Below are 27,011 nucleotides of genomic sequence, written 5' to 3'. Positions count from 1 at the left end.
AAAAAGAAAAAAGGAAAGTAATCTCTTCGATTCTTCTTTTACATCCACGGAGAGAAGGTAAAAAATAGAAGGAAAAGTGGGTCGAATTGCGAAAAGAGCCACTTTGGGGGAATATTGTGCCGTCTCTTTTCTTAGGTCTCTTGAGGATGATTATACTTTGTGGAATGAGGATTGCCCGTGGATAGACCGTCCATTACCGCTGAAGGGCCGAGGGTTTTTGGCTACTGGGCCCCGGGGCAAACGTTCCTTGTGAGGGGGTTGTTTTGTAGTAGTGGAATGCGACGGAACTAAACAATCCAATAGAATGCGTGGGGTGTGTGTTTTTCTCTACTCTTCCCTCAGCCTTCTCGAATGGAACCAGCGTGAAGTGAACATTCAATATTCTGGATTCTTAGGCAAGATTGGATCGAATGTTATGGTATTATGGCATTGTGGTAAAAGCTTGAATTTTTTAAAGATATACGAGTGGTTGGAAATAATATATAACTTAGAAAGTAAAATGTTTATTTGGGACTGAGGACGATTGTCCACACCTGTGAGAAGAGGACGTTTTGGTTACACCATGGAGGTAGAATTCTACCTCCATGGTTACACTATATACCTCGCCTTGAAGTACTGGGAAACATGATGTGTTCAACCTCACCGATGATGGTTTATGTTTTATCATGCAACTAGAAGGTATATCACAGGGTTGGCAGAGCTGACAAAATAGTCGGAGGCAGTGTTCATGTTTTGGGTGACGAACCATTTTGTTTTCTCTACATAAAATATTTAACCTGTGAAAATTTGGGCATGATTGGTTGTATTTTTTTGTAAGAATCATGAGAATACGGTGAAACAATTTAAAACCATGCAAGGTTTTCAGCATAAGCATAATTGTTACCACCAAAGCTGTGTGGTTTTTAGGTTTTCAGATTCAGTTTTCTGTCTATGACTTCATTTTTGAAACAGTTTTTATGATGTATGAAACAGACTATGAAGAGAGGAGGGACCCCCCCCCCCCCCGGTCTGGCACCGGGGTTAACCGGGGCTCGAGCGTGTTGCAACACTTCTTATACGGTGAGAGAGGCTTCAAACCCCAGGTACATAACGAGCATGCAACCAGCTACTAGCTGTCCTGAGAGCCATCACGCGCTCGGTTCAATTAATCACGGATACCCCCTTATTCATTCACCTCTCTTTCGCACTCTCTACATCTCTCCCAGCCCCCGCCCCCCGATTTGTTTAGCCGGCGGGGTCTACTGCGAAATTGACTGTCCGTGTAGTAGAGTACCCCGTGGTGGTATACGGTAGGCATAAATCACCAACCAAAATTGGCAGAAATGGGTCGAATTTTCCCCCGCTTTTTCCCCCCTCTCACTCTCACTTATTCAACCCTCTCATTCCACTCCGACTATCCGTGCAATTTATACTGGTTCAGTTGGCTTTAGATTTGAGCGGGGGATCTTTTGCCAGTCCTGGCATAGAGTGTCCCGAATGCAGTGAAAATAGGTCAATTAATAAAGGGTTGGAGCGCAGTGCGATATTGCAATGCTATATGCATCAGACATAAACTGAATGCATAGTATTTTTTTTCTGGCGGGACAGCAAGTGTGTTGGGATGCGACACCGTACGGTCTGAAACGAAGAAATAAATGTTATATTAATTTTCTTTTTTTGTGCGCCTTGGGTGTCTCTAGTGAGACAGATATGTGCGCGTTATAAATTTATAATTATTATTATATTATTAATTATTTTTAAGAACCATCATTCAAGGCCTACTATTATAGAGCTTAAGTAGAAAATACTGCTTAAAAATAACTGCTTAGCGAATAATGAGCACATTATACCAATTACAAGTGAAGTGACATGGTAACCTTATTCTGTGATTTGTTTTCACAGGACTCGGAAAAGTACTGAGTATACAGTGCTAACACACATCGGTGCAAGGGTAAACAAAAATACATTCGTTATTTCCCCGATGCAAATTTAACATTTTATTAAACATTATTTGGTTAGCACAATTTTTATTTTGCTTAGCTTATTTGTGTGCTTAAGCAGCTCCACGAAAGTGGGCCCTGGTCGTGTCCCCTACACCGATGTGTGTCCGTTTTTATAAAAACTTACTTTGCCTTACTTTGAACAGTTTAGAGAATGCTGTTTCATAAGTTTGAATTGCACATCACCACTTTCATTAATTCATAAAATGGTTATTTAAATACAATTTGTGCCAATTGTGGCATCAGCCGAATTTCAGGTAAACTTACAATAAAAGTATTAAACAAAATTGAAAGCACAAGAGTTTAAAACGAAACAAGCAATATTAAGTAAAATTGCACAAGGAAATAATTATGCTTAAAAGAATGATCACATTCTTACTTGAGAATGCGCACTTAATATTCCGTTTTGACTGCAATAATTCTATCACTAATTGATTTTACCAACAGTTCTTTCAAGCACCCAACAATTCTTTACCTCAAATCAACCAAGTTTTTAAAACCCCATATTTAATTAACACTTGCTTTACGAGGGATTGCCGAATGTTGACACAACTTCTCAATGTGACATAAATTATTATTAGAGCGACTCGGCTGGAGACGAAGTCTTCACTGGCGTCTGACATCGAACAATAGGGTTCTAAATCCATGACCTTGGCGATATTAATATCATAACAATAGACACGTAGACTTGCCTCAAGCCGTTTATTATGATGAAATACACGCGACTCTAGACATTAATTAATCCAACCTTCTCTAGTGAAGATGACTGATCCTAATATGTTGGTGTGGGTTTTTATTATCAGAGTGATAACAAGCATGAGTTAAGAGCAATCGACTGATATCGTTTGCAATGGGAATTATTCAAATTAAGATTTTTATGATTTTACTGATATTTTTTGTCTTCTCCCTTAGGGCACAGTTTTATACTATAGAGCTGCTAAAGCAGTCATTTCGCTTAAAGGCAGTGGACACTTTTGGTAATTACTCAAAATAATTTTTAGCAAAAAAACTTACTTGGAAACGAGTAATGGGGAGAGGTTGATAGTATAAAACATTGTGAGAAACGGCTCCCTCTGAAGTAACGTAGTTTTCGGAAAAACAAAGTAAATTTCCACGAATTTGATTTCGAGACCTCAGATTTAGAACTTGAGGTCTCGAAATCGAGCATTAAAAATGCACACAACTTCGTGTGACAAGGGTGTTTTTTCTTTCTTTATTATCTCGCAACTTTGATGACCGATTGAGCTGAAATTTTCACAGGGTTGTTATTTTATGCATAACGTTGAGATACAGCAAGTGAGAAGACTGGTCTTTGACAATATTACATGTACCAATAGTGTCCACTGTCTTTAAACATGTTGTACCTCAGCAGCCGACAAGGACTAATATTGTAGACAATATTGTAACCAGTAGTAATATCCAGCAGCCGAAACAAGGGTAATTAAAGTGGCACAAGAAGTGTACCATTTTTGTCTAGGGGGCACTTCTAGCCAAAGGTAGTTTCCCTCGTCATTTCTCTTGAACACAGCACTTTTTCTTCACTCCTGTTTCCAGTAAGATAATTTGGCGTGAGTAAATAAGATGCATTGCATGTGAGGAAATGGTAAAATTGATTTAAAAACATGAACATAATTATCACATTAACAAGGTTTTCTGTAAATGTAACATTTTATCCTGGGGCCTACTTTTATTTTGATTTCAAAATTTAGTCTATACACGACACTTATGTATTTATTATTTCAACCCAACAACAAGCACCATGTGCAAATTATCAATGAAAATTATCAAGAAAACCTAAGTAACCCACGACTAAACAAACGTGTGTCTCCATCAAACCGAAATTGACCTATTTATAAATTGACTCATAACATCAGACCGCCTTGGGGACTGAAATTGGCTGAATGGACACAGTTTATAAGCCATATTGTCCAGGGGTTTAAGACCCCAACGATTCAATGGAGGCCAGTCGGTCGCCCTGGTAACATTTCTAGATAAGAAACCCGCAGTTTATGGGCTAATAACAATCGTCATAATTAGGTCAAGATCTTCTTCATTTTCTGCTGTCTGCGTTTTTAAGAAGTAACAAAGAAGATGCACTCAAGAACACAATGCTTCTTGAAGATGACTTTAAAGTCGGTTTGTAGGTCTTTCACGTGAGATGATGTTCGACACTCATTAGCTTCTTGAAACTGAGGGCGCTGTTCTCACCTCGATCACAGCATGAAGACAATTTCATTTAAGACTGATTTACAAGTCTATACACAAGAAAGTCTTTAGTCTTCTATTTCTACCTCCATGGTCTTAAGCATTGTTTTCTGTCCAAGTAGCACTATGAAATTGGGCCCAAGTTATCTCAATCCTACAGGCTCATCAAATAATGTTCACTAATTTTTGCCAAAAGTAGTGGGTCAGGTGTACAAATGCAATCAATATAGTAAGTTATAATTATAACAAAAAAATGTGTATTCAATAATTTCTGGCGACGGGAACCGATTATGCCGTGTGTCAATGGCGGCTACAGCTATGGATACGGCTAGATTCCCTCGTAATCATCGTGTGTTGAAGCATAGTACGTCCTTAGCAACACCCTTAGCAGCACTCGTAGCCGTAGCTCTCTGATCTTCCTCATCCCACATCATCCTCCTCACATCACAAGAGGGCGCCATTAAAAAAGAGAACATCTTTTAAGTTGGGCCGTGTCCGAAACGACGACTTCGGCTACAGCTACGTCTACATCAGCGCGTCTACCAGTGTTGAAGAATAGGCAGACGCGCGTGATCTAGCCGTAGCTGTAGCCGAAGTCGCCGTTTCGGACACGGCCTTATATTCAGTAAACTGAACGACTTTATATTAATTGATTTTTGCTTAGAATAGAAAGATGAAATACATTTTATGTGCTTTGAACGTACTACTTCTTCTAACAACACCGAGTCCGTTCCACCTTGGGGACGCAATTTTACTGAAGTGAAAAGTAAATTTAACTTGTTTTTGACAAGCTAGAAAAACACATCATTTTACGTAATTTTCAACAGGATATTTTACATGTTTTTTAAAGATTTAAATGTTTAATATCTAACTCCGTGGTTTGTTTGAGTTTTTCTTTAAACACATTTAAAATGTATCTTGTAGCTGTATTGTATTAACGATTGGCCTACGCCTACGCCGTGCTTCTGCTGGCGGGAGGCGAGCAGCGTGCGTTTCAAGGAAGATTGCTTGCATGAAACAGCCGTACGTTAGTGTTGGAATGGTAGGTCAAAGGTCAACTAGCCGTTTTCGACGCGACTCAAAGCTAACTGAACATGATACAAAAAAGGTATGATTTTCACCTCTTTACAGACGGAAATTAAAATTGTTATTACACTATCACATTATTCATGTCTTTGTTGATAATCTAGGGGTATTGTTTTAAAAATCGTACACAGAAATAGAGACAAAATGGCAGGTTTTAAATGGTTGTATTCCCACTTGTGTTTACAGTTGCGCTGGCAACAACAACGAGCAAAATGCGTGATCGCTATTCATCATTGAATGATATTTTGTGTGAAGCTGACGGAAGAATGAACGGAGTCTAACTAAATAACCATAATAAATTCGATACTAAGTTGCATACCCATGTAGATTGTGGCGCACTATCATTGTTAAATAAAAAGGTAGTTTTGTAGTCATTCACAGATTGTAAAATTAAGTTAATAAAGCTAAGCGATGGGCTATAATTTTTTAATATTATTATTAGTAATATTAGTACATTGACACAGTATTCAGTAAGTCGCACAGCACTGTTCTTTGCTAAACATGCCAATCTTGCATAGTAAATATAGTGCACTAAATAGTATTTTTTTGACATCAATAAATATCAATCACAAATCTTCATTTTAATCATTATTATTATTTGGTAGACCCAGCTGGGGCTCTGACCTTATTTATTTAAAAACGTTCGACAAGTAGTTGCATTTTTGCACTAGACCCCAAGAGGGCTTCGCACTATGATCTATCACACAACCTAACTATATAAAATAATAGTACAAAAATGCAACACCCAAATTTTTTACAAAAGTACTGAGCCCCAGTTGGTGGATCCAATTGTTGGTAATGTTTTTTGACACTTTGTTTCTTCATTTTTGGGGATGACCAAAGTTTATCCTTTCAGAATCTGACACTGAAAATCCAGTGACCAGTGACAGTTAAGACTTCCATCTTTTTTGCAGTAAAAATCCTTTCTTGAAATGAATACCAGTTCTTCGGAAGGATCATCACGAGGTGTCGGTCGAAAGAAACGCAAGAAGAAAAGAGGATCCAGTATGAATCGTGTACATCCTGAAGGGTCAAGTGGAGAGGTCAGCCAACAGAATGGTTACGTAGATGAACCAGAGATGGCCAAGGGAAGAGAAATGTCAAACAACAACAATGGCCAGCAAGATGTAAGATATTATTATTTGGCAAAGTAAAATAAATAACAAGCTGCTCGTCCGGATTTTAAAAAAAGTTGGTGAAGGAGGTGCTTTTTTATTTGTTATTTTTGGGTATGTTTTTCAAGATGGTCACCATGTCTAAGATGGCCGCCATGTCGTATTTAAAGATTGTATTATGGCGGATTTCCAGGTCACTGCGAGTAAAAACAGGCCCAGTTTTGACCATTGCCTACAAACTGTTTCTAAATTTTTATCTCTGGATGTATATATGCGGTGACCCTTCTTCTCTTCACTTTGGAGAAGTGTATCCCAACTTGAACATAAATTGCATAAAATAACAAATCTGTGAAAATTTGGACTCAATTGGTCATCAAGTTGCAACAGAATAATGATGGGAAAACTCTCTTGTTGCACACATTTGTATGCCTAAAGGAAGGTTTCAGGCCTGAAGTCTTTTGATATTTAATTTTAGAAAACTATTTAACCTCAGGGCAGCCAGTTCTCACAATGCTTTGTACTATTTCAACAGCTCTCCACTGCTCGTTACCAAGTAAGTTTTTATGCAAACAATTATTTTGAGTAATTACTAATAGTATGTAGTGCCTTTAAAAAGAACTGACAATTATTATTTGTTTCATGTGCAGAGAAAATTGACAATTGACAATGCTGCTGATGCTTTCAACGTCATGTCCAACGTCAAGAAAGGGGCGGAGCGGTTTAAAGGACTAAGTTGCAGAAGGAGACAAATGGGAGAAAATGCAAGTAAGATACATAGTTTATAAGAGATTTCATTGAGTTATGCGTACATTCAAGGCAGAAAGGCCAACTTCTTGAATTTCCTAATGTGTTTTTTTCTGACTTTCAAAGGTAGAACAAAATCATTGCTTCCTATCTTCTGATGTTCCTAATATCTGATATCGATTGAGTTCATTGGGATGATCACTTGGTGGAATCTAACATAATTTATACTGTAAAAAAAAATATTTCATCCAGGATACCAATAATCAAAGTCTTTTAAAAGTTAATATCAAAAACATACCCTCAATCGACTACAATTTAAAATCTGGGTTCCCCAGACTGTATAGAGTTTAACAGTTGGGGAAAACAATGTAAAAATTTAAAACATGATTTAAAAGTAGGGTCATCATTTGGTTTTTGTCACTGAAACGCTTATTAAAGAAATTAAAATGATAAAGTAAGATACAGTAAAGTCACATGTAAAAGTTTCAGATGAATACAGAATCTAAAGCTTAAAATATTCAATTGACTAAAAAATTCAATTGAAAATAATGCTCCATGCCGCTACTCTTTACATTACATCATTAGAACTAATTTACATAATAAATTTCCTCATTTCCATTTGTTATGTTCTTGAACCATCTCCTGTCCATTTGCATGAATTTGTATGATGTCCTTGGATGAAACAACAATTTTTTGTAAGTATTGGAGCGTAAAAGTGGAATTCTTGTTTTGACACGTATGCATTTTACACGGGTGTTTTGGAAGTTAATAATTGATGACAGAGAATTAACTTGTTTGGGTTGTCTAACTTCTTCTTTACTTTGACAATTTTCTTTACGAGACAGAAAAAACCTACAGTAGTTAGTAACTAACAAGATGCAAGTTAACAAACATATTTCTAACCAACAATAATAAGCACTCTAATTTAATATTTGATGCATTTTGTTTGTGCAAAATTGTCGCGAAATATAATCACTTAAGGAAATCTGGCTTTTCCATTCCCCCCGGCTTATTCTCGTGAAATGGAATAGTCTGGATTTCACCAAGTGATTCTCTAAGACTCATGCAGGAATCTTGTAATGACTTCTGAATGGTGTAACATTTGATTAAAACTGTTACTCATCTATTTGGGGTATTGTGGCGAGCGGTTAAGAGCACCGGACTCGAGTTCTGGTGTTTCTGACCAGCAGAGTGTGGGTTCGAGTCCCATTCGTGACACCAGTCGTGTTTCCTTGAGCAAGACACTATAACTGCATAACTGGTGAACATTGAATATAATTAAATTGGTAATCTTGTGACTTCAAGCCACTTGACGGTATCCTCATCAAGGTCCCCGAGACACTGCTTGCCTTGTGGTGGTCTGAAGTCAGGGCAGTCATGAATGATGTGCCTGATGGTTTGTGGGCTGCCACACTGATGCAAATTTGAGCTGGTAGCTTTAATGCTATGGAGGAACGAGGCATTACGGCCTCAGCCAGTTCTAAGGCAATTGAGTTGGACCAAGGCCGTAGGTCTGAAGGATGGAGTTGGAATGAAGTCATGGAGTCCTGTTGAGGATGTGGCCCAAGCTACCTCCAATTGACCCCTGGTAGCTCCGATGCTATGGAGGAACAAGGCATTATGGCCCAGCCATTTCTAAGGTGATTGAGTTGGACCACAAGGAAGATCCCAGCCCGTAGGACTGAAGGATGGAGTTGGACTGAAGTCATGGAGTCCTGTTGAGGATGTTGCCCAAGCTACCTCCAATTGACCCCTGGTAGCTCCGATGCTATGGAGGAACGAGGGCATTATGGCCCAGCCATTTCTAAGGTGATTGAGTTGGACCACAAGGAAGATCTCAGCCCGTAGGACTGAAGGATGGAGTTGGGATGAAGTTATGGAGTCCTGTTGAGGATGTTGCCCAAGCTACCTCCAATTGACCCCTGGTAGCTCCGATGCTATGGAGGAACGAGGGCATTATGGCCCAGCCATTTCTAAGGTGATTGAGTTGGACCGATGCTATGGAGGAACGAGGCATTATGGCCCAGCCATTTCTAAGGTGATTGAGTTGGACCCAGGTCCTACAAGGAAGATCTCAGCCCGTAGGACTGAAGGATGGAGTTGGACTGAAGTCATGGAGTCCTGTTGAGGATGTGGCCCAAGCTACCTCCAATTGACCCCTGGTAGCTCCGATGCTATGGAGGAACGAGGCATTATGGCCCAGCCATTTCTAAGGTGATTGAGTTGGACCACAAGGAAGATCTCAGCCCGTAGGACTGAAGGATGGAGTTGGACTGAAGTCATGGAGTCCTGTTGAGGATGTTGCCCAAGCTACCTCCAATTGACCCCTGGTAGCTCCGATGCTATGGAGGAACGAGGGCATTATGGCCCAGCCATTTCTAAGGTGATTGAGTTGGACCACAAGGAAGATCTCAGCCCGTAGGACTGAAGGATGGAGTTGGGATGAAGTTATGGAGTCCTGTTGAGGATGTTGCCCAAGCTACCTCCAATTGACCCCTGGTAGCTCCGATGCTATGGAGGAACGAGGGCATTATGGCCCAGCCATTTCTAAGGTGATTGAGTTGGACCGATGCTATGGAGGAACGAGGCATTATGGCCCAGCCATTTCTAAGGTGATTGAGTTGGACCCAGGTCCTACAAGGAAGATCTCAGCCCGTAGGACTGAAGGATGGAGTTGGACTGAAGTCATGGAGTCCTGTTGAGGATGTGGCCCAAGCTACCTCCAATTGACCCCTGGTAGCTCCGATGCTATGGAGGAACGAGGCATTATGGCCCAGCCATTTCTAAGGTGATTGAGTTGGACCACAAGGAAGATCTCAGCTCGAGGACTGAAGGATGGAGTTGGGATGAAGTTATGGAGTCCTGTTGAGGATGTTGCCCAAGCTACCTCCAATTGACCCCTGGTAGCTCCGATGCTATGGAGGAACGAGGGCATTATGGCCCAGCCATTTCTAAGGTGATTGAGTTGGACCGATGCTATGGAGGAACGAGGCATTATGGCCCAGCCATTTCTAAGGTGATTGAGTTGGACCCAGGTCCTACAAGGAAGATCTCAGCCCGTAGGACTGAAGGATGGAGTTGGACTGAAGTCATGGAGTCCTGTTGAGGATGTGGCCCAAGCTACCTCCAATTGACCCCTGGTAGCTCCGATGCTATGGAGGAACAAGGCATTATGGCCCAGCCATTTCTAAGGTGATTGAGTTGGACCACAAGGAAGATCTCAGCCCGTAGGACTGAAGGATGGAGTTGGAATGAAGTCATGGAGTCCTGTTGAGGATGTTGCCCAGGCTTCATTGCCTCTATTGCCCCTCATCTTTGCCTTGGTGCCCCTCAAAATGTTCCAATCAAAGTTTACAATTTCCTCATGGAGGTGCCCTTTGGAAAAAAATGCCTTGGTGCCCTTGCCCTTTCAAGAATGGAGCATCAGGCCTGACTGTCCCTTACTAACTAGAAGTCAGGCTATGGCACACATGCACACTAATCAACATAATAAAGAACACTCAGCTCGCTCAACAAATTACATAACAATTAATCCTAATTGACTCACAACATGTTTTGATTTTTAATCTCCTGGCATCTTGCCAATAGTGATTGTATCTTTATTGACATTTTGTATTTCTGTGCGATACACTAACTCTGTAATCTCATTTCATTCCTAATGCTATTCACTTCACATCATCGTGTGATCAGACAAAACTAGTCCGAAGCCACATGATCACAGTACAGGTAAACTCTTTGCGTGCCTTTTGTATAGATGGCTTCCACATAGCATCATTGACCGCCATATTTGATGATGAACAATTAGACGTTGCGTGTTGCGTGTACACTCAGCCAATGATAGCCTTTCATGCGTGCACGTTTCATCAAAGATAGTGGTCAGTGACATGTGCAATCCATTTATTGCATGACCACCAACAATTCTGCACTTTTTGAAATGTTAAGCAGGTATTGTTGCATTTTGTTGTGTTTGCTCAGTCAGAATTCTTTTTAAAAGCATTTTAAGATGGACTTAGACCTCTGGGCTTATCATCAATGTTCTAAAATGTTGTTACCTTTGCAAATTCTCATGAAGCTGTTAAGAATAAAAACTTGCTTAGCACTAAAAACTACTGCTTAGCAGAAACAGGTTACCAAGCAAATAACAATGTAATGTCTATTGTTTTTTGGCTCTCTTTTACTTTTTTGTTTACAACAGCTTGATGAAATTGTTGTCAGTCGTCCCTCGTCGCTTTATAACAAAAGGCTTTCTTTCCGGCCATTGCACCCTAAATGTTCTGGTTTTTTTGTTTTGTTGTCTCTTAACTGTATTTGTATCTGACAGGCTTTTCTTGGAAACTTTTATATTTACATGCTTTGCGATGCATGAAGATTGCCCTATTTCTGATGTAGATCATGTACCCATCATGGCTGGAACTTGGGGGGAAATCCACAAGACAACATGGCTTGTTGCTCAAAATACTGACTGGACCAGAACTATTTTGCCGGGACCAGATTTAAAATGAAAAGAAAAGGGTTTCAGACACCTTTAAACAGGGACACAATGAAAGTACAAAAGATGTCTCATTCTCCAATACAGCGATGTAAAAAATCGAAAAGGAAAAAAGAAATAACAAATTGAATGTGTGATGTCAGAGGTTACATTGTCTATGTTGTCTGTACGATTATCTGGTGCTTCAGTTGTTGCTTTAATTGTTGCTAAAAGTTTAAATCACTAACATCCATCAAATTTGCTTAGCACAAAAACAAAATCTTAGTTGGTATAGACCCAAATGATTAAAATTTGACTGTTGGGGTGACACCCCCACAAATAGATTTGAGTATGTCACTAAAACTTGGCACTCCAGATGGGAACAGGGTTGCAAACTGCTAAGCAACCAATAAAACTTGGCACTCCAGATGGGAACAGGGTTGCAAACTGCTAAGCAAACAAAACGACCTTAAAGATTCATTGAGAAAACCATATTGTCTCTTCTCGTACTTTCAGTAATTGACCGTTTCCATTTTTTTCCTTCCTAGATGCGGGATATTCTCGTAAAGGCATGGGGATTGATGACAGCATAATGCCGCAGCCCTTACAGCGCAATCGCTTCAACGAGGCTTTGATCTCGTACTTTGCGAGGATGGCTCGCTCGGACATTGATGAGGAAGTTATCGACCTGGAGTTTGTGCAGCAAATGTTGGACAGTGGCGCTGATATTACCTGTACAGATAAACATGGACAGACTGTGCTTCATGAGGTATAATGTCGCAGTGGTGTATATTTAGTTTGCGGTAAATAGTGAAAATATAGCAAGACAAGTTTTCAAAAGAAACATAATCTACCCAACAAGTAGGTGTTAATTTAACACACATTATCTACTTGCTTGGTAGATTATGAACTTGCTTGCTTTCTACTATCACCGAGTCTTCTTTACAATCATGAAGTAGATTTTTTTGGAATTTGGGAGACTTCTCAGTTTTTAAAAGAGGGTCTGCCTGTTTAAAAAACTTTTAAATAGGCGGAAGGTACGAGATCAGCTGGGGCTACTGCTTGTGCTTAGTGATCAAAAGGACTTCTCATTATTAACTTTACTGATGCGGACTGAGATGTTCTTAAGGCCATTATACACTTTCGGAACAGAAAACAAAATAAAAGTTTACAGATTTACAAATAACTTACAGGGTTTACTGAAGGTAATGGTGAAAGACTTCTCTTGAAATATTATTCCATGAAATGCTTTACTTTTTGAGAAAACGTTAAAACAATTATAAATTCTCGTTATCAAGAATTGCGGATTTATTTTAAACACATGTCATGACATGGCGAAACGTGCGGAAACAAGGGTGGGTTTTCACGTTATTTTCTCCCGACTCTGATGACCGATTGAGCCTAAATTTTCACAGGTTTGTTATTTTATATATAAGTTGTGATACATGAAGTGTGGGCCTTTGGACAATACTGTTCCCGAAAGTGTCCAATGGCTTTAAATATCTTCTTAATTCTATTTTATTCTGTAGGCTGTAAGAGCTTGGGAGATCGATGTTGCATTGTTTCTCCTCGCAAGGGGCGCCAAGGTTAACCAGAAAGATCGCTTTGGACGAACCCCTCTCCATGTAGCCGCAGCAGTCAACTACCCTGAAATGGTCATGATGCTGCTAGACAATGACTATGAAAACGGTGAGAATCTTAGAGTCTGGTGCTCTTAACCATTTGATCACCAAAGGCTAACTTCCTTGTGTAACGTTTTAAGAGTGAACTCACCAAAAGGTTTGAAATGCAAGCATGAAATGTACTTCAACAAATGGAAAATTAACCCTTACAATAGAAAGGGAATAATTTTCCTTTGTACAACCTTGGATAAATTTGTTTCCTTGTTGTTTTTAACACAGCTGACATAGAAGTTTTAACTGATGGAGAGCTTCAAACACCATTGCATTTTGCTGCTCGAAACGATGCCAACATGGCTCTAAAAACCTTACTGAAGCAAGGAGCCAATCTACATGCAAGAGACTATAAAGGAAGAACACCTCTTCAAGTTGCCGCTGAGTTGGGTGAGTAAAATTTTAATTTATTGTACCTTGCAAAAAATAGTTAATGGCTGGACGTTTGGACGCAAGCAGAGTCTTTCTCGAAGGCTAAAAATTGTACCTTCACTGTAAGTAGTTTTTACACAAAGCTAGTTACCATGACGTCAAATAAGATTTTCTAAAGTCAAGGTAATTGAGTAATAGACCGATCCACTAAGCTTCGCCCCATTACATATTGACCAATCACAACGCAACGAAGGTCCGAAAAATAAGGTCCGACATGCGTGCGCGTATCTTGGCGCGCGCGGCAGAGTTGTGCAGAAAGGCATTGGAGAGCCCCACGTGTTCTTGCTCACACGTGCGTCGTGGGCGGAGCCTACTGGATCGGTCTATTAATTTGTCATGATTAATAGAGGGGCTCTAAGGTAAAGTTTAGTTTTGTGATCCGCTCATTTTTAAATAGATACAGTCCTTAAATGAAGATTAAAACAAAATTACAAGTTTGTTACTCAATGTCTAAACGCCACTGTGTTTGATACCCTTCAATGGCCTTTTAGGCCATAATCCCAAATTATTTGATAATGACAGATTTCAAATTATGGTCTATGGTTTATGTTTGGTATAAATTTGAGTTCATTACAGAGTTTGAGGATATTTAATCAAAACTATCTTCATTCTTACAGATCGAAGTGAGACAGCGAGGCAGCTTCTTGAGCTAGGGTCGGACGCATCAGACACGGATAAAACTGGGCAGACGTCATTGGTGTTACTCATCAGCAAGATGCCTGCTGTTGTAAGTAACATGTCAGCCAAGCTACCGTTGACTCTTCTTGTGTTTGTTTGTTTGTTTGTTTGTTTGTTTGTTTGTTTGTTTGTTTAGATGAACTTCCAATCAAGCAAACTCCTCCCACACAGGGATATAATAATAATAATAATAATAATAATAATAATAATAATAATAGTGGCTTCTTATACAACGCTCTGGTGCGTCACGCAGTGACGCTCATGGCGCTTCAACATTATTACCACTGGTCACTGGGCCTTAAATCATTCCTTAAACCATCTCAGCTCCCTGGGGAGTATACAGCCTGTGCAGCCAAATATGTAGCGCAATCAAGGCTAATCCATCACAAGAACCAACTCTGCCCTCACAGGTACCCATTTACCCCTGGGTGGAGAGAAGCAATTATAGTTAAGTGTCTTGCTCAGGGACACAAGTGTCACGACCGGGATTCGAACCCACACTCCGCTGAACAGAATCACCAGAGCTTGAATTCGGTGCTCTTATCCGCTCGGCCACGACACCCCATATAACATCAAGCTGGCACCAGCCAATCTCTCTCACACAAACATTGGTTTAATGTATATGATTATGAATTGCACGAATCAAGAAATTGTGACTCAGTAACTACATGAGCTAGACGACAATACTTTATTCTAGTCATTGTGAAATCAGCAGTTCGCTTGGTTTGATCTTGGTTTGACCCAAATCTACATAGTGCCCCGGCATGATTCGAACCGGGGTCCCAGAGGTAGAAGGCGAGGAAAGATACCACTACACCAACCCAAACACCAAATGATAATTTTTCTCATATTCAACCTCATTTTGTATAACTTTCAGGCAAAAGAAGGATTAGACCAGTTTCATCGATGTGACCGAGCTAATCGAAAGCAGTACTATGACCACCATTATGTGGAACCAATTGGCCCTGACGACCCTAAGCCAAAAGCAAGATCTGCTGTAAGTTTAATTTCTGGACTGACGTCAAAGTACATGCTTTGCGAATGCAAATTTTGAGGTCAGAGAGCTTTTTTTGCAGCGAATGTTTCGCAGGAGTTCAGCACAATTCAGCTGTTGCAAATTATTTGCTATGAATTTAAATTATTTGCAACGAATTTAAGATGTCAAAATTCATATTGTATTCACATATGGAGTTTGAACCAGGCTTTACTTAATGCTCTTGATATTATTTTTTTGTTAATCTCAAGCCCGTATGGACTGTAAAAAGGGGTAACCCTGTTTCAGCGGAGTAGGTGGCAACGGCCTCTGAGAAAAAAAATTGTAGCCCACACCTTGAAGTGGCCTTCAGGCCTTGGGTGTGAGAGACTTTTCAATTCAATGTTTATTGTCTATAAAATGGAAATTTGCTTTAAATAACATGCTCCTAACCCTTGACTTATATGTTGGACTATTTAACCTTTGACATAACAGATTCAGGTCATAGTTCAATACAACCAGTTAGAGCTGATTACACATCCGGTCATCAAAAGACTCTTGCATGTCAAATGGGTCAAGTTCGGTCGGTAAGTTAAGACAGAAAAGCCATTATATTTAAAAAATATCTTTTCTATAAAATGAGAAAATAGAACAGTTCACTTGAGATATAATTTGAGATTGTGTTTTATGCTTTCAGTACATTGAAAATTGTCATCAATTTTAATTTGGGTTTATTACACTTCTCAAAATTGACTAGAGCAGAATGTGAACCTGCGTCCTTCAGTTGATCGTGCCAGAGCTCTACCATGCAGCTAAGCTGTCTAGCCCTATGTTGGCAGTCTCCATATTAAGTCTTTGTTCAACCTAGGGTTGCCAGTTAGAAGCCATACGATCTATAACTGTCGCATAACCAGAGATCACACCCAAGTTTGTAAAATATCTTTATGGTTGTTGTGTTTATTTATTTCTGCAGACGTGGCGCATGCATTCAAGCCCTGATTAACTTCGTCTTCATTTTACTGTGGACTGTAGTAGCAGTTACGCTGCGTGAGGATAAATTAGAAAGATACAACCTGCCTGCTGATACATGGAGAATTGTCATCTGGGTGAGTATTCCACAATGAGTTATGAGTAGTTCACAAATATTGAGATATGAGTAGTTACCATTGAGTTATGAGTAACCCTTAACCTGCTGATACATGAAAAATTGTCATCTGGGTGAGTATTATTTATTTTATTATTTATTTATCTCTTTGTGATAGATTTTGAGTTTGCTGATCACTGTGTACATGATCATTCTAGAACTGCAAGAATTCTTCACATCCAAAAAGAAATTTCAGGTGAGTAAATTTTGTCATTTCATTGAGGTCTCGTAGAAAACAAACATGAGAAGGACCGGGATTATTCTTAAATCTATAGCAGTTGCTATGAGAATATTGACATGAGCTGTTTTCTTTTAATACAGTTTTGGTATATACCTTAATACTTAAAAAGAACTTTACCCATCAAAATTGAGGAATAGAGAATTAATATGATAAATTTCAGAGATGGAAACAGTGGAGGGAAGGTGAAATAGAGAAAGATCTTGAGTTTTGTCATCCGCAGTGGCCTCAGGAGAAAAACTTCCTCCTTCAAGAGATAGAAGAAATTAATAACCAAAGCCCGGCCTACTTCAGTGAATTCTGGTAAGTCCACAATTTGCAATAATTACATTATCGAGGTGTGAAAAATTTACCCCAAAACAAAGACACTAAGTCTGGATGATACCATTCCTACACGCTTGCTGTGAGGGGTAACCCTGTTTCAGTTCCAGGAGGAGGTGGCAACATGCCCCCTCCTGGTGGCAGTTGGTTTGGGTTAACAGCCCATACAGTTTTAAGTGTAATCCTCGTCTTGAAGTGGCCATCCGGCCTTGTGAGTTTGGCTCTGTCTCATATTATGTTTTGTTTTAAGTTCAATTTATTTATTTGTTTTCTCTTAGGAACTACTTTGATTGGATCGTATACTGTGTACTTCTCATCTTTAATGGCATGTTTATCGCGAGCCAGTTTATCCCAGATGGAATCTCTCATGATAGGCTGGTCGGCTTCGCTCGTCGTTTCATGGCCATTTCAATCATCTTGATCTGGTTACGCTTCATGAAAACTGCCAGGGCTTTCAAATCAATCGGTTAGTTTCGATTCTTTTTTATAAGCCTTACACCTTTTGTGATACAATTCTTCAGTTATTGTGAAATGCATTCCCTTTCATCCTATTGTATTTTTTTAACACAATTTTCAGTCCCGTTTTTCTTCTGTGTATTGACCCCTTGCACGCACGTCGCACGCGGCGACTGTGCCGCGCTCACCACTTTTGGTGGTCAATAGGTTTACCTGTAAACGTCGCGTCGCCTACAATGCGCACTTCACTGAATAATGCGCAGTGACATTGCCCACTAGTATAGGTTCCAAGATTATTGGATGATGACGTCAGGTGAATTGGGTCAACAGGACCCGTGTTGGGCCACAAAAGTGACTTTATAAAAGTATCTTCTTTGTTTCTTGACATAGGACCGTTTATTGTGATGTTGGGACACATCTTGGGAGATGTCTTCAAGTTTGGTTTTCTCTACTTGGAATTCTACATTCCATATGGTGAGTACATCAGATTCTTATAGAGAACATCTTTAGGATCATGAGAGTTTTTAATTATTTTAAATTTTTATGACAGTTAAAAAGCCCTGCCGTCGATTTCACCAAACTCTTCCTAACTTCCGATTAATCTTAGGACTTAGGACGGGTTCGATTCCGTATCAAAATACGTAGGACGTATTTAACTCATCCTAAGTTGAGACGGGTTACTCGTCCTAACTCGAGATAGGATTGATCCTAGCGTTTCGTGAAATCGGCTGCTGACCTTACAAGACTGATGTGTCATAATCCATTTTCATGTTTTTCTTTTCTTACAGCGTGTGCATTTTGGATGATCTTTGGAAACAATGAAGGGATCCCATCGATGCAAACCGTTGACAGCTTATTGTTCTCTCTCTTCAGGATCACGCTGGTTGATGAGTATGATTATGAGGTCAAGAGAAAAGATTTTTTTTTTTAGAACAGTCTTTCAAAAACAATTGATTTAGCTTTTGAGAAAGATCGCTATAGGGTCAAAACATCGGGTCTAAATTTTGTAAAAAAAATGTGAGTCACCTTGGGGAATGATTTGGTATAGGATAATGCCAGAGGTGTGCCTCATTTGTAGGTAGGAATGGCCTGAAGGCCAATTGTAACCCCCCGAAACTGTCCAATGGCTTTAAGGGCTACATTTCATTTTTTCTCTTTGCAATTACTTGACTAACACAGCTACCCACCACTTGTTTTTTTCTTCTACAGGGAATGCATGGCTACGATACTGTCATGGCTTACATACTTGTCAGTACATTCCTCTTTCTATCAGCTTTACTGTGCATCAATCTCCTAATTGCGTTGCTATCGGACACGTTCCAAAGGTTTGTATGAGATATTTCTTGAAGAAGATGCAAAAACATTTAGGTTATCGGAAAAGAAAATCAACATCTCTAGCTTTCAAGATTTACTCTCCTGAAGACGATCAGAGCATACTGATCGAAATGTTGAATTGTTAAACCACCACTGTTCTTTTCAGAACCATTACAGCTCAGAGAAAGATTGTTAGATAGCGTTACTGCAAACCTTGCTACTAGAGTTACATTCAAACATTAAGAGATACATTTCTACATGCTGCACTGGTATTGAGCTGGACAGTTCTTTTCAGAACTATAAGTAGTCTCCCGAATTCTAAAATCTACTCCGCGGCAGTAGAATAAATAGCAAGACAAGTTCCCAAAGATCAAAATCTACTCAGCAAAGTAGATATAGACATTGCGTTACTGTAAACTAAATACACATTCTTTTATTCCATTCTAATTACCCAAGTTTATACCACATTCCATAATAGAGTTTATGACAACGCCAACTCCAACGCTGCAATGCAACAGGCCTCTATCATCCTAGGAATAGAAGAGGGCCTCAGCAAAAAGCAACTGCGTAAATTCCGTCGCCACATCCATGAAAAGGCTGGTCCCGAAGTCCTCTACTATGATGATGACCAGACAGTGGAAGGGGAATCAGACTTGAAGAAAGTTACATTCCAAATTAAGGTGAGTCCATAAGTCATTTTGAATTACCAGGGTAGAACTATCTGTTTTCAATGAACTTTTCTTCCTTGCATCCCTTGGAGGGGGGAGGGGGTGTGCTCGGGAAAAATACAATTTTTAAGTTTCGCTCTGAAAACAAATTTTTTTTTAAAAAGTTGCCCAAATTCCAAAGTTCAAACTCCAAATTTTGTAGACCATAGAAATAGCTCATGTTAGCATTTCCATGGAAACAAGAAACACATCATCAATTCTGTTTTTAAACAATGTATGAACAAGTTTCAACAAAACCAGTCACACAAATCGTTCAGCCGACCAAATATCTGATATCAATGGTAGTAATATTTAGTTGTAAAAGCTTTGGGATTTTACAATTTTGCTCCACCATTCTGGCTTTTCTTTGAGTGACTTCTGCATTGCATATTATTAAAAAAAAAACTTATTTGCCTCTATAAAGCGCATTCTGTAGCATAGTTTCCTTTTTGTTAAAAGGGAAAACAAAATTTGTTTGCCATTGGTTGTTTGTTTCCATTCTGAGCTAATTACAATGAGTGACTTTCGCATTGCCAAAAGAAAAAATACAGCTTTAATTTCTTCTGAGTTTTGTCATCTCTTGTCCAGATTATTTTGGAAGTGTATACATTCATAAAAACAAACCAGTGTAAATGGTGTAAACCAAGGACATCCCATATCCCTTTTCTTAAAGTCCTTGGTTTAAATTTGTAGACATGTTCACATATCCACAAAACACAACAACAAAAAACCAGGACAAGATTAGATTAGATTAGATTATAATTCTTTATTGTCCGCATAACATATACAGATAATTGTTTTCCATTGGCAATTGGAGACATTAAAATATTATTATTATTATTATTATTATAATAAACATGTTCATAAAACCGAACAATAAAATGTAAAGCACAATACAAAACCACGAAAAAATTGTATATTGCTAAAATTACAGCGAATGATTGGAATAGATTACTGACAATACTTACAAGTTACTTTAAAATTATACAAAACATTTGTGGTACAGTTAAAAAATAAGGACAATGTCAATTGGTAGACTAACTATGCATGTGATAATAACATGATAAATGCACAAGTTAATTTAATGATTTTGGGGCTTAAACCTTGTGGTTTATCTTGATAAGTCAATTTGATCCGTCTTTTTATGGCAAACCAGCTTATCTGTGTACTTGCCTCTGCTTAAATACTTTGCCTTAGAAGGGCCGAGCCTGAATAAACCAGCTTTAACTTGCGGGAAAGCTTGGTTTTGATTATAAATTTGCTAACTTTTAACTTTATCATCGGTTGTGGTTATTGCATGTATTTAACAATTTATAATCTTCATGCACACGCTGAAAGGACGAACTGGATGACATGAAAGAACACCTCTTCAACCATTTAAATATTGGAGGACTCCGCAAAAATAATGGGGTTCGTTTTTGCCGTAGAATGTAGAGCTTTGCTTTTTAACTAATATTAGGCGAGGTTTGCGATAGCACCGTGTGTAAATCTCTTTTGAGTAGTATTGGTTCTAAAAAGAATCGGTGGTTGACAACGTTTCGATCAGTATGCTCTGATTGTCTTCATCTTCATTCTGCTGAGGACAATCAGAGTATACTGATCGTAACGTTGAGTTGTCAAACCACTGATTCTTTTCAGAGCCAACTCGACTCAAAAAAGAGATTTACACACGGTGCTACCGCAAACCTCACAATGTAGAACTTACTCCAATTACTGGGTGAAATGAAAGATCTAACAAACTTTGAGATCAATCATTCAGTGTGAAGGAGATTGTACTGCAACAACTTCTGACACTTTTGGAGTAAATAGCACACAGCACTGATCTTCATTAAATTATCAAAATGTTTTAATTCTCACAAATATTGCACGCTAGAAGCACAAGTTTTCTTAGCTATTAACACAAGCCTGCTCTTAATATTAACTTAATACCTCATGATTAATTGGTGCTTCTGTGTATGTTTTTTTTTCTTAATAAAACGCAACATTACTTTGCACGCTTTGACTTTACAATGCACCAAATTTGCTGAACACCAACCTTTTATTGCTCCAAAGTAAAGTTTATATTTCTAAAGTTACGTTTCTATGAGGAAAGTCTCAGAATGTCATTTTTGTGCATTAAGATTTGTTTCATCTTTGATCTCTCTGCCCTTTTCATAAGTTCTCAAATTTGATAAGCACAAACAAACTCTGCTAAGCTAATAGCAGAAACCGATTACCAGCCGGAGTACGCACACTAATGGTTCCTAAGCAATGAATTTAGCCAAGCAGTGTTTTCTGCTAAACAGCTTTATAACAAATAGAGCTCAGGTAATGTTTGTGAGTGGTTAGCAGCTAAGCGCTGTTTGCTCTGAAGCAGCTCAATTCAAACCAGACTAGATATACAGTCTCTGGATGCCTTTAGGCACACAGAACTGTACCGTAAGTGTGGACCAGACAAAAAATAATTTTAATCCAGATAAAAGATCACAGTTCCATCATTGAAATTTGGTTAACTATTAGTTTTTTTTGATAAAAATTGTTTTCATGCAGAAGAAATTAGTAAATCATTATACCAGACAAAAAATAATCTCAATCCACATGAAATTTCAGAATACCATCATTGACATTTATTTATTTATTTTGTTGAGTAACGCTGGTTTCATCCATGCAGAAAAAAATAAACTAAAATTTCAATAATCTGTAGATATATATCTTTAAATGCAAGTATTATTATGTGGATATAACCAAAGGCTCATTTATCAAACATCCCACTTCTGCCACCAAAAGGATTCCCTGGATGAAATCGCTGAGCATCTCCACGATAACCAGAGTCATCTTCAAGATTCCGAGGCAGTGAATGTCAGGTCCTTACAGGAGGAGCTGACAAGGTTAGGAGAGAGGCAGCAGAGGTCAAATCGTAATGTTCAGAAGCAGCTGAAGACAATGAACGAAATCTTGCAAGCTCTATTGATTGCGCAATCATCATCACGAGGTAATCTTAGAAGAGAGCAAGTAGTTTTTATTAAGTGTCAAAGACAAGTATTCTTTGGTGCATCCCAACATATGCATCAAATAACAGACCCGTGAACATTTTGGACTCAATTGGTCATTGAAGTTTCAAAAAAAAAAAAAAATAATGAAAGAAAAAATGTCCGTTGCACAAATTTACGTGCTTTCAGATGCCTGATGCTCCAGGCCTGAAGTCTTTAAGTTGTTGCATTCCGACGGACAGGAAAGGTTGTAAACAATTACCTTTAACAGTTCCACAATTGTTTGTTTGTTCTTTGCTTGGTAGGAGCCCCTGGGCCCATCAACCCAGGAGGAGTAACCCCAAGACCTCCCATCTACATCACCCAGCCCAGCTTACCCACCGGTAGACTCGGAGGCGGGGACTTGGACGAGGATGAGTATGAGTTATCAAGAATGCCAAGATATGTGGGGAGACATCGTCCTGTTCTGAGTCCATTAATGCAAGGATCAAGGAGTAGGTCTCAAAGGTGAGTTATTGATGAGTGTTTGAGACTGCTAAAAGACATCAAAATGTCCTGATCTAATCTTGCGATATTCCATTTAGAGTAGTGTCATAGCCCACTTTATCTCAGAAGTTTACACTCCGTCAAGGAATCTTATATCCAGTTCCATGCTTCTCCTCAATGAACCAAAGTATTGACACTCCTGGGGCAACAGACAACAATTCACAAAAGTTAATTTCTGTGTTCAATTATACTTGCAGCTTAGTGGATAACAGTCTTGCCACACAGAGAACGTTTCTGGAGTCCGATGCCCCTCAACCTCTCACACAAGTTGATAACTCCGCAATGGAAGCAGTCAATAAGGAAAGGTAAATCAGTTTGTCTACCCTCCATGAAGAAATCGAGCCAACTTCATGGTCTGCTGAAATCTGCGCTTTACAATCACTATTCTCTGCTTACTGATCAAGTGCAAAATTTCTCTGTGCTAGGTGTGTAAGCGAAGAATTCCTAGTAACATGGGGATGATGGAGTACGCACGGGCACAAGCTAAATTCTTCCGTTAGCTTGTGGATACGCTTGATGTAAGCGCGGATTCCCTGCTTCAGTAGGCGAATTTGAGCCAAGTAGATAATATGTTCACAGTGGAAGTTCGTTCTTGACTTCTTTCAAATGCAAAGTGAAGTAAAGAGTTATTTCTCCAACTTTCAGATTTTGCATGTGGGCAGGATATTTCTAGATTTCTTTCCATAAAGGTTTTAGAAACTAAAGGTTATCCTCTTTTTAGTGTTACATTTTGAGGTTGTAAGCCTGTAAGCACAAAAACTGGCTAAGTGCAGAAAATTTTGCTTAGCAGAAACTTAGCCAAAATTTAATGAAGTTTACATTGTTACAACTGGTGCCCCAGTCAATTTTTGCTTAGCAAAGAAATTTATCAACAGCCTTATAATTCTTACTTATTGCTCTACTTCCCAAGACTAAAAGTTTTCCGCGAGGAGAGAAAGAAGAAACTCAAGCAGCGGAAACAGCAAGAGGACTACCTGCAACAGCAACAGGCAGAGGTCATGATCCCAATGTCAGAGGTCAAAGAAGGTCAAGACAATCATGAAGTTAAAGCGCCAAGTGAACTGAGTCGCCAGATGACTAGAGAAGAAGACGAGTTGTCGGACTTGGTCAAGTTTAGGACCATTGATAAGGTCAGTGTTTAGTTGTCGGACTTGGTTTTAGTTACAAAATTCAATTTGAAAAATAAGTTTTAATTTTTCCGATCCAACTTGGTATTATGCATGTCGATAGTTTTCGGCAGGAAAAAAACCAACCTTGAGTGCATGAAAGAACTCGGTGCACTTTATTCTTAAGAATACTTCAGTAAAGTCAGCTCACACATTTAGCAAATTTGTAAATTTTCATGTCATTATGTTGACTTTCTTTTGTTTTTTTAATTTCAGGACATTGAGAAGCAAGAGATGTCAGATGACAATGACACCAAAGCTTAGCCCAAGATTAATCCTAAAAATATCTCAGATTCTGAGGGGAAAGAAAACCACTGTGACATTGATCACCCTAAGCCATAACAAAAGTTTCTGGATATTTCAGAACCGTACCAAGCCTTATTGACTAAGTAACCTTAAAAGACTTTTACTCTACACCATGCATACATGGATGCATTAAATCAAGTTTTCCTACTTTTTTTCCCCAAGGACTAAACTTAGGATAAAGTGGGTGGGTAAAAAAATAAAATATGGAAAGATTTGCGGTATGTATGCTCTGACCGCTTTCTCTAGGAGATGCTCAGAGAATACTGATCGAAACGACTGATCGAAACGACGAGTTGAAACCAACGGTTCTTTTCAGAACCACCCCAACTCATTTCGAGAAAACCTTTCCAAACCTTTCAATATCGTATTACCACCATGTAAAGTTTAAAATCCTACTTTAAACAAAAATGAAAAATGGTTAACCATACTCTGAAAGGCCCTGATTAGAGAAAAGCAATTGTGTATTATTATCAACGCTTTGTCATAATTTCTACATGTACACAAGCTTTTACCTTTGTTTTACCGATACTTTCTTAAAATGGATCCAGCATTTGTATTCTCATAGCTGACAGTAGCCTAGATCTGATTAAAAAGATGTTCCTAAGGATAACTAGCTGTATGTTCAAATCCTGCTCTAGTCAATTTTTCTTTGTTCAACTGAAAATTTGTTCATTTGTGTTCAGCACTAACTGAAATGTGTATGCAACAGTTACATGTACATGTACTTATTATTTTGAACTTTTTAAAATTTAATTTCCCAAAACAGTATGTTTTAATTAATTAATTAATCGATTGTGGCGTCTTATATAGTGCACGTGTTAGTCACCCAGTGATGCTCCTGGCGCTGCAACATACAGTATTTCCTGCTAGATGTGGGACTACGTTGGAATTGTGAGACCTAATTCTGTCAGCACCATGTACTGTTTAACAAGGTGCTGTGTCGCAATTTGGGAAACTAACTATTGTACAACTTATTCTTCATTTTCGTAGAACACTCTGAAATTTATTATAAAATTTATTTGTACAAACATATGTAAAAAGGTTCTTTTGTAACCATGTAAATAAGTATGACTTGTGAGGTTTTGTAAAAACTTGTTGTCTGTGAATGTATATATATACAAGATGTAAAATTATGCAATGTCACCGTGTGTCAGTGAGATATTTTTTTATTGGTATCGAAGGCGGGTATATAGATTGTTTTTTTGTCAACTTTAATTCCCATTTTAGATCAGGTTTTTGGTCACGACATGAATCCCTACAATGTGTACAGTAGAGTCGCGTAAACCTGTTGTTTGAAACAGGCTAAAATAATTTCCGTTCCACAGAGACCAACATTTTGTGTGTAAAATTGTTTCACGCATGCCTCAGCAAGTAATTTTTTAAGGGGAAGCTTTCTACCGTCATTATCTTTAACCCATGCAAGTTTAATGTAAATCTGTTGATATTTGTGTTTTACAAAACCATTTTATGCTGATTTACCGGCCAAATTATAAAGAAAGATACAATGTGGAAGCTTCAGATGAATATGGCGGTTACATGCTGAAGAATCAGCCAAAAACTGTTACGGTATTTCACAAGAACATTAAAAACAATCCCTAACTGAGAATCCAGAAGCGATTCATGCATAAATCATTACACATATTCAAATGATTTGGGTGAAAGAATATCCAAACCATTTCACTTCAAAGGAAAATCTCTCTCAACAGTTTACACTACTTTCTACACCAATAAAGTGTTACAGTCATTTATCCACCAATCTATGATCTTATTTTAATATTAAATAGGAAACACAAAAAAATTAATTTTTAAATGTATAATTTTATGAAAATGAGTGAAAATTTGTGTGAACTTAATAAACAAAAACAAGAGGCTATGAGTAACTGAATAATAATGAGTCATCCTTAATGTTTGTTAATAACTTTTTATTTTTGCTAAATGTATTTAAATTGTACAATTTTTCTTGTTTTTTTCTAAAGCAATCACAAGAACTTGGCATTGTTTAAGGACCTTTTCAAAGTCAATCTTTCAGCAGTACGTACAAAAAAAAGGAAAGATTTAAGCATACAAAAATTTCTGAGACGCGCATATAAACCTTGACACTTTAAAACACATTATTGTATTGTCAACACATGCATTTGGGCAACTTCAATCTACAATGCTATATACATTTGAATATCTTTTGTATATAATATTAATGCATTATTTATATTGTTATTTGTTCAAATTATACAAAAGATGTATTTTAGGTACACAGATATGGTAAAGAGTTATGTTACACAATTCCTGTGTTGATGACGGGAGGGTTTGGGAAATAGCAGACCTGGAACTTTGCTCTGGAACAGGCAAATCAATTTTGCTTTTGAAAGGGTCACCTTAAAAGTCGCTCCAACCAGTTTCAATTTCCTGCTTCCACATTCCTGATTGGCCACCACATGCTTTTCTGCCTCAATGGGATTAACTAAGATCCTTCCTTGATATAAACTCCAACACC

General features: G+C 38.5%; 1 protein-coding gene across 5 annotated transcripts; it reads left to right on the top strand.

Moving 5' to 3' along the window:
- The first annotated feature begins 5,233 nt into the window (after positions 1–5,233).
- On the top strand, positions 5,234–24,775 carry LOC117304686 (transient receptor potential cation channel subfamily V member 3-like). Of its 5 annotated transcripts, XM_033789264.1 has the most exons (24): positions 5,246–5,291; positions 6,183–6,397; positions 7,033–7,150; positions 10,820–10,855; positions 12,146–12,366; positions 13,127–13,286; positions 13,499–13,660; positions 14,320–14,429; positions 15,258–15,377; positions 15,849–15,940; positions 16,327–16,459; positions 16,616–16,693; positions 16,899–17,038; positions 17,335–17,522; positions 17,903–17,986; positions 18,301–18,416; positions 18,722–18,837; positions 19,305–19,506; positions 20,872–20,943; positions 22,300–22,504; positions 22,808–23,009; positions 23,246–23,353; positions 23,959–24,178; positions 24,431–24,775. In XM_033789264.1, the coding sequence occupies exons 2-24, from the start codon at positions 6,203–6,205 to the stop codon at positions 24,476–24,478; spliced, it is 3,126 nt and encodes a 1,041-aa protein (XP_033645155.1). In that variant the 5' UTR covers positions 5,246–5,291; positions 6,183–6,202; the 3' UTR covers positions 24,479–24,775. The 5 variants fall into 5 exon arrangements, with proteins under 5 accessions (XP_033645157.1, XP_033645156.1, XP_033645158.1 ...); XM_033789266.1 differs by lacking the exon at positions 10,820–10,855 and having other exon boundaries at positions 5,234–5,292; positions 6,185–6,397; positions 12,167–12,366; XM_033789265.1 differs by lacking the exon at positions 10,820–10,855 and having other exon boundaries at positions 5,234–5,292; positions 6,185–6,397.
- The last annotated feature ends 2,236 nt before the right edge of the window (positions 24,776–27,011 follow it).

Source organism: Asterias rubens, chromosome 21 (genome assembly GCF_902459465.1).
Source record: "Asterias rubens chromosome 21, eAstRub1.3, whole genome shotgun sequence".
In the NCBI taxonomy this organism is placed as follows: Eukaryota; Metazoa; Echinodermata; class Asteroidea; order Forcipulatida; family Asteriidae; genus Asterias; species Asterias rubens.
This window is presented reverse-complemented; position numbering and strand designations above follow the sequence as displayed.

Bases quoted from the DNA above. Each gene is read 5' to 3' on its own strand.
- LOC117304686 (XM_033789264.1), top strand. From the start codon at position 6,203: ATGAATACCAGTTCTTCGGAAGGATCATCACGAGGTGTCGGTCGAAAG. The intron at 12,367-13,126 runs GTATAATGTCGC...TTTATTCTGTAG, and splicing joins GACAGACTGTGCTTCATGAG to GCTGTAAGAGCTTGGGAGAT. The intron at 23,354-23,958 runs GTAAATCAGTTT...CTACTTCCCAAG, and splicing joins GAAGCAGTCAATAAGGAAAG to ACTAAAAGTTTTCCGCGAGG.